The 16640-nt window shown below is 41.1% G+C and overlaps 1 protein-coding gene across 4 annotated transcripts in view; it reads right to left on the bottom strand.

Moving 5' to 3' along the window:
• Positions 1-16640, bottom strand: part of BBS9 (Bardet-Biedl syndrome 9) — a 388196-nt gene that overhangs the window by 268544 nt on the left and 103012 nt on the right. For all 4 annotated transcript variants that reach the window (XM_066239905.1, XM_066239906.1, XM_066239904.1 and 1 more), the window contains 2 exons: positions 14337-14511; positions 5718-5802 (listed from right to left, as the gene is read on the bottom strand). In XM_066239905.1, the coding sequence (XP_066096002.1) occupies positions 5718-5802; positions 14337-14511 (260 nt within the window). The remainder of the gene's footprint in view (positions 1-5717; positions 5803-14336; positions 14512-16640) is intronic.

Raw genomic sequence — 16640 nt, 5'->3', positions numbered from 1 at the left:
TCTCTTTCTCCTTTTCTCTTTCTCTCTCCAAAAATAAATAAATAGATAATAAAAAATATCCAACAGAAAAAAGAAAGTCTCTTCAATAAATGGTTTGGAAAAAACCCTGAAATCCATATGCAGAGGAATAAAGCCAAACCCCTATATCTCACACCATATATAAAAATCAACTCCAAACGAATTCAACACTTAAACATGAGGACTGAAACTATAAAACTATTAGAAGAAAACAGAGGGAAAAGTTTCCTGACCCTGGTCTGAATGATGATTTTCTGGATATGACCCCAAAAAGGTAAGACACAGAGATTACATCAAACTAAAATGCTCCTGCACAGCAAAGGAAACGATCAACAGGGTGAAGAGACTCCCCATGGGATGGGAGGAGATACTGCAAACCATATATTCAATAAGTGGGTAATAGCCAAACATGCATAAGAAACGCAGACAACTCAACAACAAGAAAAAAATAATAACAACCTGAATTAAAAAGGATTCAACACCAAGAAATCATGTGATTACTATTTGGTCACAAGTGTAGCTTACCATACATATGAAAAGATTCCACTGGCCACACAACATGACTGTCGGTCACATGGCAGCTACATTTCTCATTACATTTTAAAAGACTGCCATTCAAACATTATGTATCAGTGTCTATAACTCAGGGTGAAGTGTCCCTGGCTTGGAGGGAAGACAACTTACTCAGAGCTGACAGGCAAATCAGGTTCCTGAGGCTGCAGGTGGAGATACAGCCATTACATACTTTCAATTCACAGCCCTGGGTGGGTGGCTCAATGGATAGAGCATCGTCCTGCTCCACCAAGGCTGCAGGTTCAATCCCTGGTCAGGGCTCATATGAGAAGCAATCAATGAGTGCGGAACTAAACAGAACAACGAAGTAGAACAGCAAGTGGATGCTTCTCTCTCCCTTCCCCTCCTTATCTCAAATCAAAGGAAGAACATTTTTTAAAATACTTTCAATTCACTACTGACTGAGTTTCACTCTCTGCGCCCTCCCCTTAGGAAAACACACCACATTCTAAATTAATAAGACTCAGAAAAACACAGAGGTTTACTAAGAGCAATAATTTTTAAATTCTTCTACTTCCAACCAACATGGAATAAATGGGGGGAGGGTCCCCCCCATTTGAAACAACCACAAAATGGACAAAATATATGAAACAACAGTTTGCAAAGCACTGGCTCTGAGACAACAAAGGACAGCAGGCCTTAATGACAGAAAACAGATAAGGTAAGCAATAGGATCGCTCCAAGTATGAGAGAGGCTCCAGGCCAGGGACGGGAGGGAGGACTCGGGCAAGGCCCAGCGGACCCTCAGCCGAGGAGGAGAAGACTGAGTGTTCAGAGAAACCAGACAGCTGGAGTTCGCAAGACAGCACGTCAAAGAGGAGAGAGGGTCCTTCCAATATCCAGCTGAGCACTTATCAGCACAGTCACGCAAGGAAACTAGCCACGGTCAGAGAATAACCACCGAGGAGGATTACAGCACCGAGAACACCGCCGATGCCCACAGCCAGACTGGCACGGCTCGCAGTTCAGTGGGGCTGGGAGGACCTTGCTGCAGGGCTGCGGGGTGAGTAGCCCAAAACAAGCACCGCTCTGGTCCATCTAATGACTTAAAAGCAAGACTCAAAAGGATCCAGGTGCTTCCGAGTAAGTGAACTAAGTTTCCCAGGCATGAGCTCAAGAACAGTTATAGGGATAAAAAAAATATCTAGCACCCAAAAATGTAAAAATGATGGTATCTGGCATCCAAAACAAACAAACAAACAAAAAACCCTGGAATTTAAAGAAACAGGAAAATGTGACCCACAATGAGAAGATAAATAAATCAAGTAAAATTGACTCAAAACTGATACCGAGCCTGACCAGGCGGTGGCGCAGTGGATAGAGCATCGGACTGGGATGCAGAGGACCCAGGTTCAAGACCCCGAGGTCACCAGCTTGAGCGCAGGCTCATCTGGTTTGAGCAAAAGCCCACCAACTTAAACCCAAGGACGCTGGCTCCAGCAAGGGGTTACTCGGTCTGCTGAAGGCCCGCGGTCAAGGCACATATGAGAGGGCAATCAATGAACAACTAAGGTGTTGCAATGCGCAATGAAAAACTAATGATTGATGCTTCTCATCTCTCTCCATTCCTGTCTGTCCCTGTCTATCCCTCTCTCTGACTTACTCTCTGTCTCTGTAAAAAATAAATAAATAAATAAATAAAATTTTTTAAAAAACTGACACAGATGTTAGAATTAGAAAACAAGGACATTAAAACAATTATTATAACTGTATTTTGTATCTTCAAAAAAGTTAAAGTGGAGACAAAGACGATATATAAAAACACCCAACCTGAACCTGTAGAAACGAAAACCATAGCAAATGGGAAGGAATGCCAGATTAGATATGGTAGAAAAATATTAGTGACCTCAAAATCAGTGCAGTAGAAATTACCTAACATGAAATAAAGAGAAAAAGGAACTTTTATTAAATTAAATCTGTGAGCTCTGACAACTTTAAGTAGATTACATGTATGTGTAATCAGTCCCCAAGGAAAGAAGAAAATGGAAGACAAAAAATATATAAGAATTAATAGCTAAAAGTGTTTTAAATTCACAGATATAAGAAGCTCAACAAATCCTAAGTCCCCCCACCAAAGGAAAGAAAACTACACAAAGCACAAGAGAAACTAATTGCTCAAACAAATGACAAAAGAAAAAGAACATTATATACAAAAGATAAGAAAAAAGCAGATTTCTCACGAAAAATAATGCCAGCAAGGAGACAGTGGAACAACTTCTTAAAGTACAGGCAAGAAAAAAATCTGTCAAACTGAAATTTTACACCCAGAGAATATATTTCTAAATGCAAGGGCAAAAATACTTTATCGTACATACAGGAACTAAAATAATTCATCACCAGTGGACCCACGATGAAAGACATGTGAAAGGAAGCCCTTCAGCAGGAAGGAAACTGACATCAGATGGAAATACAGAGTCACACAAACTACTGAAGAGCACCAGAAATGGGAACGACATGGGTAAATATCATATATGGTGTTTTTCTTATAATTTATATTTCATTAAAAGATACTGACTATTTAAACAAAAATAATAACAATGGAATGTGGAGTTGACAATGTATGTAAAATTAAAATATACAGCAAGAGCACAAAGGCTGGAAGAAACAGAAGTATCGTTCTTATCCTACACGTGAAGTAGTATATCATCTGCAAGTAGATGGTGACAAGTTAAAGGTACACACTGGACACGCTAACAACAAAACAGAGACTTATGGCTAATAAGCCAAAAAAGATAAAATGACATCATAAAAAATATTGAATAACTCCAAAAGAAAGCAGAAAAAAATACTGAATAACTCCAAAAGAAACAGAAAAATAGAAGAAAAAAAGCACAAAGAACAGATGGGAAGAATAGAAATCAAATGACCAGATGACAGACTTAAATCTACCCATATTAACTGCCTTCCCAAACTACTTCATCAAAAGCACTCCACCGGACAAATTCCGGTCCTCTGCAATAGGTTTCTCGGTGTTCCCTGGCACCAGACGCCGGCCAGGAGACCACGTGTAAAGGAAGGAAGTTTTACTCCTACATTTCTTACTCTGTTTATTAACTGAGAATAGAAAAACCACTCAACTATAAGTGCCTCAGAATACATGTTTAGTGTAAGTTGCAGAGTAGTATCAATAAATACCTGTGAAAAAGTTAGTAAAAGATATACCAAACCGGAAAAAAAAAACAAAAAACTATATGCAGAAACTCAGAATCAGGAAGAATGTGGACTATCTGGAACAATAAGAAGCCCCACGTGGCAGGGCTGCAGAACACGGAAGGAGACTGCTCCTGGGGAGGGGGCGAAGCACAGTTTTGACCACCACTACCGTGATCATCATCATCGTCCTGACATTTTGCTAAGTGCTTTATATATATTTCTAATGGCAACATTGTAAAAATAGGTATTATCACCATTTTGCAACTGAGAAAACTGGGACTAAGCAAATCATCCATTTGCAATGAGATCCCAAAGGAGACCTCAGGCCCCTGCGGGACACATGCCCCAAGGACTTAAAAGAGGAGAGTGGTTTTTGACTCTCCAGGGTTCGGGGTGTCGTTTCCTCGTGGGTGATGATTAAGACAGCTACCGCTGGCAGCCCAGGGAAACCAGAACTGCTACAACTCTGCACACAAGATGCGAGCTCAGATGCCACGCCTCTGACACCCCACTTCAGGCTGAATGGACAAGAACTTCCGCTCCTACCTGCTAGATCTTCGAAACACTAGCACTCCATTCAAGGGTGCGGGCAAGGCTCTCACTGATGCCCTGCTGGATGGCTGTGCGACAGCCCGCTACGGGACAGGGGCCTTTGGCCAGAATGAGTACCAGTGCTGTCAGGTGGCCAGAGTGAGCTGGCCACAGTGGTTGAAGCTCAAAGGAGGAGCTCTCAGCAACAACACCAGTCAGCAGCCACAGACCTAACCCAGCCTCTGAAGTCCCCCCAACAAACATCTGGGGACACATCTCCCCTCCAGTAAGAAGAGTAACCGTGCAGAGCACTTCCTCAAATTGAAGGCTTTAAGGACAACAATGATGCACTGGGGAGCCCCGCCCCCCGGGAGGGAGCTGAGGAATCCTGCTGCTGACAGAGCCAGACAGACAGCAGGGCGCCTGTCTGTGCCCCTCGGCAGCTGCACTTCTGGGTATTTATCTAAAGAAATCCAAAATGCTAATTCAAAGAGACATGCTGCCTACGTTCATTCCAGAATCATTTACAATAGCCAAGATGTGGAAGCAATCCACATGCCCATCGGTAGGCGACTGGAGCAAGATGTGGTTCATATATACAATGGAATATCACTCAGCCATTAAAAAGAATGAAATCTTACCATTTGCAACAACCTGTGTGGACCAAGAGGGTATAATGCTAAGTGAAATATAAAATAAGACAGACAGAGGCCCTGGCCGGTTGGCTCAGTGGTAGAGCGTCAGCCTGGCGTGCAGAGGTCCCAGGTTCAATTCCCGGCCAGGGCACACAGGAGAAGCACCCATCTGCTTCTCCACCCCTCCCCTTCTCTCTCCTCTCCTCTCTCTCTCTCTCTCTCTCTCTTCTCCTCCCCTCCTGCAGCCATGGCTCCACTGGAGCAAGTTGGTCCCGGGAACTGAGGGTGGCTCCATGGCCTCTGCCTCAGGCACTAAAAAATGGCTCTGGTTGCAATGGAGCAAGGGCCCCAGTGGGCTATCCAGTTTGGATCGCGGTCAGGGCACATGCAGAAGTCTGTCTCTGCCTCCCTCCCCTCCTCTCACTTAAAATAAAAACCGACTCACAGATACGGATGGCTGTCAGATGCAGGCAGGTGGGTGGGATGAAGAACTACAACTTGGTAGTTACAAAATATTCACAGGAATGTAAAGTAGAGCATAGGGAATAGAGTCGGTAATATTGTAATAACCATATATGATTCCAGGTGGCTACTAGACTTATCAGGGAATCACTCTGTAAATTACATAAATGTCTAACCACTATGCTGCATACCTGAAACTAATATAAAATAATATTGGATGTCAACTGTAATTTAAAAAATAGAAAACAAGTTTTTAATTTAAAAAAAAAACAAAAATAAATCAATAAATCAAAAACGAAGCAAATATAATATTACTGAAGTTTTTATATTAAAAAATGGCCTTACAACAAGTCTTTTTCCAGAACCAAGTTTTTGCTGTTCAGTCTCCTGTCTTTTATCTGCATCCGTTGCAAAAGCAAGTACTTGATACCTGTTTGAAAGACACAGAATAATTATAGTGACTTCAGAGTTAAAAGTGTAAATGATTTTAACCGTTAAAAGCACATAATCTCAATAAAGCTGATCAAAAATAAATAAATTAAGCACATCATCTATAAACCTTATGAACCACTTTAACCTTGGTTTTAAAAACTGTAAAATTTAAGGTTGAATTCTTACTGAACGATATTGTGATATAAGAAGATGTAAAACCGTCATGATCATGAATGATAACCATATGTCCCCACATTCAATATTGGGGAAACAGCTCTGCCAACTATCCAAGCTATTCCATTAAAATGTTATGTGACAAATAACAATACTCAAGAAAGATCTAGCACCAACATACCAATAGAAAAAAATGTAAATCATGCAAAGCAGGCAGATGCAGCAGACGCCATTAATACATAATCTACGAAAACCAGAAGACTTGAGCTTAAGCGTCAGCTAAATCACTTACGAGCTGAGTGAATTTTGGCAAACTAAACACCCTGTATCTTATCTTCCCCGTGTATAAAATGAGAATAATAAACTCTTAACTCATGCATTGTTAAAAGAATTTAAAAAATAATGGAGTGTCTAGTACGGTATCTGGTCTATCTTAGGTGCTCAAACATTCATTGCTAGATTAACAGACAGCGTAAGGTTTATATAAGAAGAGTGCTCACTAACTAGTGGTGTATCTGGTGTGCAGTAAGTTCTCAATAATGAACACTATTACTTTCTGTAAGTATTTTACAGCTTTTATGTCAATAATAACATTTAGCTCACATCATTCTTTAAAATAACTTGTGTATATTTCAATCTAGAAATGAGGAATTTTAGCCAAGAAAGTTTAAATTTGCTTGTTCCCCAATAATTAATGGTATATTATAGTAATAATCCCACTCGAAATGAAGAAACTTCAGGCTCATATATTCCTCTCCCTCCTGTTGAATGAAAACTCTTTGCATTGTTCTTCCATCCCTAAGAGACAAATCAGTAAAAGATATGTTCAGACACCTCATATTGTCTAAGATAAAGATGTCTGATTGTGTAAATATCTGAGAGATAAAGATGTCTGATTGTGTAAATATCTGAGACCTGAAGGAAGGCAAGATGGGAGACCTAAATAAGCAAAAAAAATGTACCCTGGTATTCAAATATCACATACCAGCTCCAAAACCACTGTTTCTCAATCAGGATGCTTCATTTGTAAAAAGCCTCCAATGCCAATGCCTATGCAGTAAGGTAGATTTTGCAAGGCATTCGTAAAAATCAGTCTTACAGTTCATGTGAAAGCTTAATGTACATGGAATTCATTCATTCAGTAAACACATAGCAGGGGTGTCATATATGCACTGACAATGGAAAAAAACGACAACGTGGCCTATATCCAACAGGGGCCCCCAAAGTAGCAGAGATTCATACACAAATGTGTAAGAGTAACTTAGAACACCTTATGCTAACAGAAGGAACGCACACATTACCGAGGGAACATGGTGGCAGAAACAGATACTGAAGTGGAAGAGTGTATGTTCTTGGATAGGTTCAGGAGGAGAGAGCTACATTTTAAAGAATGAGGGGAAACTCATGCTGGTAGAGAGGTGAAGGCACTGCGGCCCAGCAAACAGCGCATGCAAAGGCATGCAGCAGTAAAAGACACATGAAAGGCCATGACAGGGGTTTAGGAGAGGTGCACGGTGGGGGAGACTGAGTCATAAAGTGAGACAAAGTAGGTAGGAGGGTGAAGACTGCAGCCTTGTAAAACCATGCTAAAAAGATTCCATAGGCAGCTGCAGCAAGTGTATCCATACCAAATCAAACTGACTTTCAGAATGCCTGTGTCCAAAATGCCAAATAATTAGACTTCACATTCCAAAGAAGACTGATTTACTCTTCCTAGTTCATGGTAACAGTAACAGTCTGCCCTGGCGAAAAGACCATGAGCTCAGAGCAGGTCCTGCTATGGATCTAACCTTAGGCAATTAATTACATAGGTGGTTATTTCCTGCAGACACCAACCTACCAGAAGGATGATATGGATATTAATGAGATCATTGCAAACATCCAAAGCTTCTAAGCTGTTTGAAGCTTCAAAGAGTTATTATTTCATCTGAAAAATGAGTGAGTCCCTAAAGTGGCCTCATTAACATCAAAACATCAGACAGAGACACAGCCAAAATTGACTCCTGATTTCCAAATCCAGATCATTTCTGTTCCCGGAAGACGACTGAGAAGAGTATTTCATTATTAAACACAGCTAACAATAAATTTAGATGACAGACTCACAACAGCATCTATTTTATGGTTCTTCCTTAAATCCTCTTAACTGTGACCAATAATGTACAGAGAAATCTATTTCCAAAACTAAAGAATTCCAGGCAGATGTGGAAATTCTGAAATGAAAAAAATACTTGAAAAATTTTTTCTTACCATTCAAGTGTTCAGTGATATAACCTAAAAAAAAATAAGATTAACTTGCTGAGACTGCTGAAGAATAATCTGGTCCAATGCAATAAGATTTTGTGAAAGGGTGTCATTCACGTTTCTCAGAACAGAGAGGGAGCAATCACAATATAGCAGATCCAGGGGAACGGTGGTGCTTTTTGGCCCGATAACTACAAATGCTTAATGTGTCCTGCGGAGCACCAATGGCAAACTCAACCACATAATTTAGTGCTCTTCTGTATCACATTGTAAAAACAGCCACAGCAGCTAAAATATGAATTGAGGTGTCACAGAGTACAAAAAAGTAAACCCTCCCAAATCATTTATTTTCAAATGAAACATAGTTGGCACCTCAAAGGAATAACAGGAAATTTTGGAATTTTGATATTGAACTCGGGGCACTCTACTAGAAATGGAAGCTCTGGATACAGAGTCTTATTTAGTTCCCTTCCAGCTATAGCTAAAACATTCTTAATTGTGCCAGAGAGAATCATTTTCATTGAAAGAATCCAGTAACAAAATAAAAACATTCCCTATAAACTAGTCACTCCTTCATCAAGTTCTTCTTAAACACCTACTTTTAACAAGGTACAATGCTGGATACTTCAGGGGATACAAAGTCCCTGCCATCAAGGATCATTTAGCTCGGTCAGGAAGAAAAACAAATGAACATGTAATATCAACGAAAGCATGAACAGCACTTGTGGGAAACAGTGAAAAACTACTCTGAATTGAGAAGGAGATGTTATTTATAGCCAGCTCCTAAAAGAAATGAAGGGGAGCCCAGAGGCTCCCAGACATGGTTCTTCTATGCAGAGAAGGAAGGAAAAGCATTTCAGACAGAGTACAGCATGAGCAAGAGAGGAGACAGAGGAAAAGCCCTGGACAGATAGGAAGAACCCCAAATATTTCAATTTGACAAAAGCATAAGACTTGTAAAGAATACAATCTTCTTTTTAAAATAGTGTCAATTAAATTCATCAAATGTGTTTTAAAATATAAATGTAAAGCCTATTATCTACTTACAATGTACTAAGAGCCACTGCAGGGGTGCAAGGAAAGTGTAGAGCATAGAGGAGAGAAAAATGAAACTCAGAGCAAACACATATACTTCTTCAGGGAGTCTCCTTACATTCAATTCTTATTTAAAGGTCTCACTTGTAGACCTCCGCAGTATCCCGTGTATAGTTCTGTTATAGCCCATATCACAATAAACTGAAACAGTCAATTGATTTGCTATCTCCCCCACCTGCTTACATATCACTTAAGGACAAGAAATAGTTCTTATTTGACTTTCTTTTTTTTTTTTTTACAGAGACAGAGAGTCAGAGAGAGAGAGAGATAGAAACAGACAGACAGGAACGGAGAGAGATGAGAAGCATCAATCAGTTTTTTGTTGCGACACCTTAGTTGTCCATTGATTGCTTTCTCATATGTGCCTTGACTGTGGGGCTACAACAGACCAAGTAACCCCTGGCTCGAGCCAGCGACCTTGGGTTCAAGCTGGTGAGCTTTTTGCTCAAACCAGATGAGCCCTCGCTCAAGCTGGTGACCTCAGGGTCTCGAACCTGGGTCTTCTGCATCCCAGTCCAACACTCTATCCACTGCGCCACTGTCCAGTCAGGCAGTTCTTATTTGACTTTGCATTTCCTGTCATTTGTACAGTATGTGGCACATAGAAATCTCTTGAAAAATGTTTTCTGAATGAATGATTGAACAAATAAATTGAATTATTCCATCAGTGAGCCGATATTTAAGACAAATTCTGCTCTCAGGAACCTGATAATGTAAGACATCTTCTGGAACATTACAGCACAATAAAAGAAGGCAAGATATGATATTGGGCAAAATTAAGTGTTTTAGGCAAAACTATATCTAGATGGGCCTGACCAGTGTTGGCACAGTGACCAGAGCATCAACCTGGGATGCTGAGGTCCCAGCCTCTAAACTCCAAGGTCACTGGCTTGAGTGTGGGCTCATCAAGCCTGAGTGCAGGCTCACCAGCTAAAGCATGGGATCATCGACACGATCTCGTGGTCACTGGCTTGAGCCCAAAGGTTGCTGGCTTGAAGTTCAAGGTCGCTGGCTTGAGCCCAAGATCGCTGGCTTGAGCAAGGGGTCACTTGCTCTGCTGGAGCCCCTCAGTTAAGGCGCATATGAGAAAGCAATCAATGAACAACTAAGGTGCCACAACCACAAGTTGATGTTACTCATCTCTCTCCCTTCCTGGCTCTCTCTCTGTCTCTCTGTCTCTGTCTCTGTCTCATGCGCGCTTAAAAAAAACAACAACACTGTACCTAGGAGGTAAAAAGGAAGACAGTTGAACCTGTTAACTTTAAAAATCCCATCCAAATCTGAAAGTCGGCCTAATAGACATAAAATGGGACTGGATTATAAAGAGCAATAAATGTCAATATAATAAAGGTTGGATTTTTTTTTAATGGAAAACAAAAATTCTGGATTAAAGAGGTGTTTTAATGCGGGAGGTGGGGGGTTGAGTGGGACACGTGAAACCTTGTCAACACAATAAATTAAAGATAAGATAAAAAGGAGGTTTAAAAAATAGCAATAAGAAGGACCCTAAGAACCCGGCCAGGCGGTGGCGCAGTGGATGGAGCGTCGGACTGGGATGCGGAAGACCCAGATTCGAGACCCCGAGGTTGCCAGTTTGAGTGCGGGCTCATCTGGCTTGAGCAAAAAGCTCACCAACTTGGACCCAGGGTCGCTGGCTCGAGCAAGGGGTTATTCAGTCTGCTGAAGGCCCGCGGTCAGGGCACATGTGAGAGAGCAGTCAATGAACAACTAAGGTGTCACAATGCGCAACAAAAAGCTAATGATTGATGCTTCTCATCTCTCCGTTCCTGTCTGTCTGTCCCTGTCTGTCCCTCACTCTGACTCTGTCTCTGTCTCTGTTAAAAAAAAAAAAAGATAGCTTTAAAGAAGGACCCTAAGAGCTAGAGGTAAGAGAACCGGAAATCCCACTGCAAAGATAAAGCCTCAGTGCCGCGGGTACGGGAGCAAGGGCTGGAGACGAGACGAAGAACGGCACGAAGAACGGCAGACGTGGCAGGCTGTAGCGACTAAGTAACTCTGACAAGAAAGGAAAGAAAAAGGGAGTAAAAAATAACTCCCAGTTCTGATAAATACGGCCAAGAGAACGGTGGTGCCTGAGCTCTCCAAAAACGGCCAATTCTCTCACTTCAAAAGAAACACAGTGCTCAGCATGTGTCCCTGAACCAGGGTCCTATCCAGAGTGTGCATCTGCAGTGACCCATCCTGGGACGTTTCCCAAAATTACTAAATTACGATCTAGAGCAGGGGTCCCCAAACTACGGCCCCCTGAGGCCGTTTATCCAGCCCCCGCCGCACTTCCAGAAGGGGCACCTCTTTCATTGGTGGTCAGTGAGAAGAGCATAGTTCCCATTGAAATACTGGTCAATTTGTTGATTTAAATTTACTTGTTCTTTATTTTAAATATTGTATTTGTTCCCATTTTGGTTTTTTTACTTTAAAATAAGATATGTGCAGTGTGCATAGGGATTTGTTCATGGGTTTTTTTTAATTATTATTTTTTTATATATATATTCATTTTTTAGAGAGGAGAGAGAGAGATTGAGAAAGAGAGAGAGAGAGAGAGAAGGGGGGAGGAGCAGGAAGCTTCAACTCCCATATGTGCCTTGACCAGGCAAGCCCAGGGTTTTGAACCGGCAACCTCAGCATTCCCAGGTCAACGCTTTATCCACTGCGCCACCACAGGTCAGGCCTATGTTTTTTTTTTATAGTCCGGCCCTCCAACGGTCTGAGGGGCAGTGAACTGGCCCCCTGTGTAAAAAGTTTGGGGACCCATGATCTAGAGTATTGGTGATTGGGAACCTGTAAATATGTATTTTATAGCAGGATTCCCAGGGCATTCTAGGGCACGCTGAAGTTTGAGACCCACAGCCTTCCCTAGTTCCTATGTGAACATAACTGAGCTTGCTTTCAAGTAATTAAACATCAGTATCAACACTGAAAATGAGATCTGTCTTAAAAGCCTTTTACACTAACTGATTATATTCTATTAACTGGTTATAAATATATTTAGTGAGGCCTCAAAAGAGCCTACGGTTTTCATGCTTTCTCCCGCTCCCACATTGCACCTGTGATTATCATTTTACTTTACCTATTAAACTTGAAAGCATATATATAAATACAACATACTATTTAATGTTATAAGCCCTCTTGATTGTCATCCTTTCACAATAATCACATATCCCATGCATTTTGACCATTATAAAAAACCCACATAATGGATAAAGAGTGTATTTTTAGCTCTAGATGGAGATGAATTTAATAGATTGGTATGTTGAATCACCACAGTTAAAAGAGTGTGAACTGCTGTGGGATTAAATTTACACATTAAGAAAACCTACACATTGCTTCCTCATCTAATCACTCCTGGAGTTATTACCAAATTAATTCCCATGCACATATTTCAAAGGGTAAGTCATGGAGCATTCAAATCTCTAACTGAATTGTGTCCCCTGTTCAGCACTGCCAGTCTCACCATTTGGCAAGAGTTGAGACACAGAACTGAGTGGAAAGCTGAAAAGCAGATCTCCTCAATATTGCTTAAGTTTTGACAGGCTTGGATGTATTATACAGATACTTTTCTCAACCACTCAAGATAACTATAATATTTTATTTATTACCAGTAGCAATGCCACAATTCATTCATCTCCTTTGGACAAGAGCCACGGGAATTATAGAAGGAATGCGACACAATGATCCACTGCCTCCATCGGTTACCTTCTCCTTAGTCACAATCATCTGCCTATTTTCAGAGTTTTGAATCTTAGATGCCTTGACCATAATTCACAAAAGGTAGATTGCCACTTCTGAAGGGAAAACTGAATTACCTTGCTATGCACACAATATTGAAATTGAAGACAAAAATTCACAGCTGTTGGCTGATGAATTTATAGATATTTCCTACCTGCCTTGGGAAAAACATGCAGCCAAAAATAACACCGGAAAGCTGTAACGAAGTGTTGCATCAAGGATTAAAGTTGTAACTGTTGCCATGAGTATGATAGTAACAAAAAAGTTACTGAAGATACTGTAAGTCTCCAAGTGTATTTATTTCCCCAGCATGGATTTCTTTCTTTTCCCCATTTCAACAGAAAGCACACCCTCCAAACACTCAAAATCTTAATTTTTATTGAAATGCAGCTGATGGAGGAGAGAACAAGGTCTTCCTCTAAACACAAGTCACCAAAACCAATGAGAGTATCTTGCGAAAAGTATAAACTGCTTTCAGAGGTCAGTTTCTTCCTTCACTTCCATTATGAATCGTTCATTTATAAACATTCATAACAACACGTGGATGTCTTGCCAGCATTCTTCCTATGTACACATACCTTTTTTGTTATAAAGTAATTCCATACATGCCTCTTCATATCTGGATTTTTTCACTGACACTGTGTTTAATGTTTTATAATTCAGGGAACAGTCCAATAATTTTATAATTTAGGGAACAAGCCAATAAGTATTGAGCATTTCCTACAAGGTGGCTACTTGACACACATTTAATCCTTGTGAAAAGCTTGTCAGCCCTGGCCGGGTAGCTCAGTTGGCTAGGGCATTGGCCTAAGACGCCAAGGTTGCAGACTGGATCCCCAGTCAGGGGACACAACAAGAATCAACCAATGAATGCACAGATAAGTGGAACAATACATTGCCCTCTCTCTCTTTCTCTTTCTCTCTCTAATCAATCAATACATTTTTTTAAAAAGCTTGTCAAATAGCCATTATTATCCCCTTTATAGCCAGGACAAAGACACTGACCATCAAATAGCTGTAAGTAGCAAAATCATGATTCCAGTCCTGGTCTCTGCAAACCCCTCCTCTCAACCTCTGCACTTAGACTGCCTTTCAAATATTTTACCATATGTAAATGATAATGATAGCTCTAAGTCACCACAATTACATTTTTTTAAAAAAAAAAAAAAAGCTCTTCTTCATATGTGATATTCAAGCTCTTTGTGGATGAGAACTAATCAGCAACAACATACACACCAAAACCCATGATTTCAAAGACTGGACATGCAAACTTACCCATAACTTTCCACCTGCCGGCAGGAGGAGACAGTGATGAAGGAGTCTGTTCGGGGACTGTACGCCAGTGGGCCAGGCAACAGAAAACCAGGGAGAAACCGCCCGAAAGCATAGCGTTCCTGCTCAAACACCATCAGCATCCCATCCATAGACTGGATACAAATTAAATCTCGACCTAAAGAAGAATTAGAGGAAATCAGGTGACCTAGTCTTAAATGTAACGGTCGTGATTTATCTCCATTCACGACATATATCATAGTTCATTTTTCCCCCCATGGGGCAAAATGAGAAATCTAAACTTTAAATTACAAAATAATGAAGCTATCAGATTATTGTGTATCAGTGTGTATACATACATTTCCCAGTTTTTAAAGGATTCAGAAGATGTCTATAATTTCAAAAGCATTTATTTTTACTTACTATATGCTAAAAACCTCCAGCTCAAGACAAAAGAAATTCAATCAATGAAACACTTATGCAATGACCATGACATTTGGGGGAGGACATTACTAAAACCAAATATACTCTTGATACTTGTATCATTAAAGAATGTGAGGGAAGAGCATGTGTATTTCCAAGCAGCATTTCAATATGCTGAATATCGGTGAGCCACAAATCTTCAGTCTCCCAAAGACCTCAAACAAGTGGTCTTCAAAGCGTGGCTCCCAGACCACCAGCATCAGCTTGGTTTAGAAACTTTTTTTGAAATGCAAACTCTAGAATCCCACTAAGATTTACTGAATCAGAAAAGCCGGCGTTAGGACCCAGCAGTCGCAGGTTTGAACAAGCCTTAGAGGCTCTCTGATGCCTGCTGACGGCTGAGAACCAATGCCTCCGCACGGTGTGACAGAGTTAGAGCTTCCAGAAAACCTGAGCCCCGGAGAAAACTCGCTCCTTAGCATGACATGCCTTATTTCTGAAACTACCAGTAGAGAGAGTACTTCACAGACTGGCGTGTCCTTGTGGGCTGCTCCCAGAGTCAGATAATCAGATAATCTGGGGTTGAGCCCAGCTCCTCCGATTATTAACTGTGAGCTTGGGCTCACATTTCTTTACCTACAAGATGGCAGACCTACCGTGGTTGCTGTGAGGACTAAATGAAATAATCTATGGACACTAGATCCAACAGGCATTAAATATACCATCACATTACTATTTAAATTATTTTTATTTTTTAATTTATTTATTCATTTTAGAGAAGAGAGACAGACAGAGAGAGAGAGAGAGAGAGAGAGAGAGAGAGAGAGAGAGAAGGGGGAGGAGCAGGAAGCATCAACTCCCATATGTGCCTTGACCGTTCAAGCCCAGGGTTTTGAACCGGCAACCTCAGCATTCCAGGTCCACGCTTTATCCACTGCGCCACCACAGGTCAGGCACCACATTACTGTTTTATAATGACTTTCGAAGTCTCATATTACGTGTTGAATCAATGTTTAACTGCTTGCTGTTTCCCACACACACTGTGATGGTGCGTACTTCCTTGCTTTTGCTTATATTATCACCTTTCCCCCAAAGGACTCTTTCGTGTTTCTTCCTCTCGTCTGGTAAACATTTGCTGCCTGCCTCTAGGTCACCCGTTCTCTTCCCCTCTCCACTCATCTTTAGCCATAGGGTTTGAATGAGGCCGCCTTCATTCTAAGCTTGAAGGTAGGCCCTGACTTACGTAAACCAAGCAGTATCCCACTGGTACAGTGATTGGTTCAGGGACAGGTATAATTTATAGCCAATAAAAGGAACTAAATCCATAGGTTGAGCTGGAATGAGAGAAAAACTGACTCTTCCCCCGTGGGGAGAACTGTGTGAGTAGGATCAGGTGTGGAATCACAGAGGCCATTTGACTTTCACAAGGACATGGCTAAAAGAAGGCCATGGAAGACACTATTTGATCCAGTGTGTCAAGCCTCACTTGTCATCCTACCTGTGAGCTTTGCAGGCAATCAAGTTCCATAAATATTGAAGCCTCTTGGACTTGGGTCTCTGTCCCTAAATCAAGTGGGTCATCTCACGTTGTCTTCTGAGGGATATCACAGGCCAAGGTTCATGTCTTCCTAGCAGTCTTCTCTTTCCCCCTCCGACACCCTCCATCTGCGACCCCACAGATCCCCGTCCTTACCTCCACCTTACAACTAATTATCAATTGAAATGATCAGCGCTTAGGTCTCTCAATCACCCTAGACTAAAACTCAAAAGCAGAAGGCCAGTCTTATTCATCGTGGTAAATCCAGCAACTATAAAATGCCTGGCACAGAGGAGATACACTAATAAATGCCTGTTGAGCTGAAGTCAGTTAGGCAAAATAATTTA

This window comes from Saccopteryx bilineata, chromosome 7, assembly GCF_036850765.1.
Source record: "Saccopteryx bilineata isolate mSacBil1 chromosome 7, mSacBil1_pri_phased_curated, whole genome shotgun sequence".
Taxonomy (NCBI): domain Eukaryota; kingdom Metazoa; phylum Chordata; class Mammalia; order Chiroptera; family Emballonuridae; genus Saccopteryx; species Saccopteryx bilineata.
The sequence above is the reverse complement of the archived record's forward strand: the minus strand, read 5'-3'. Positions and strand labels throughout refer to the sequence as shown.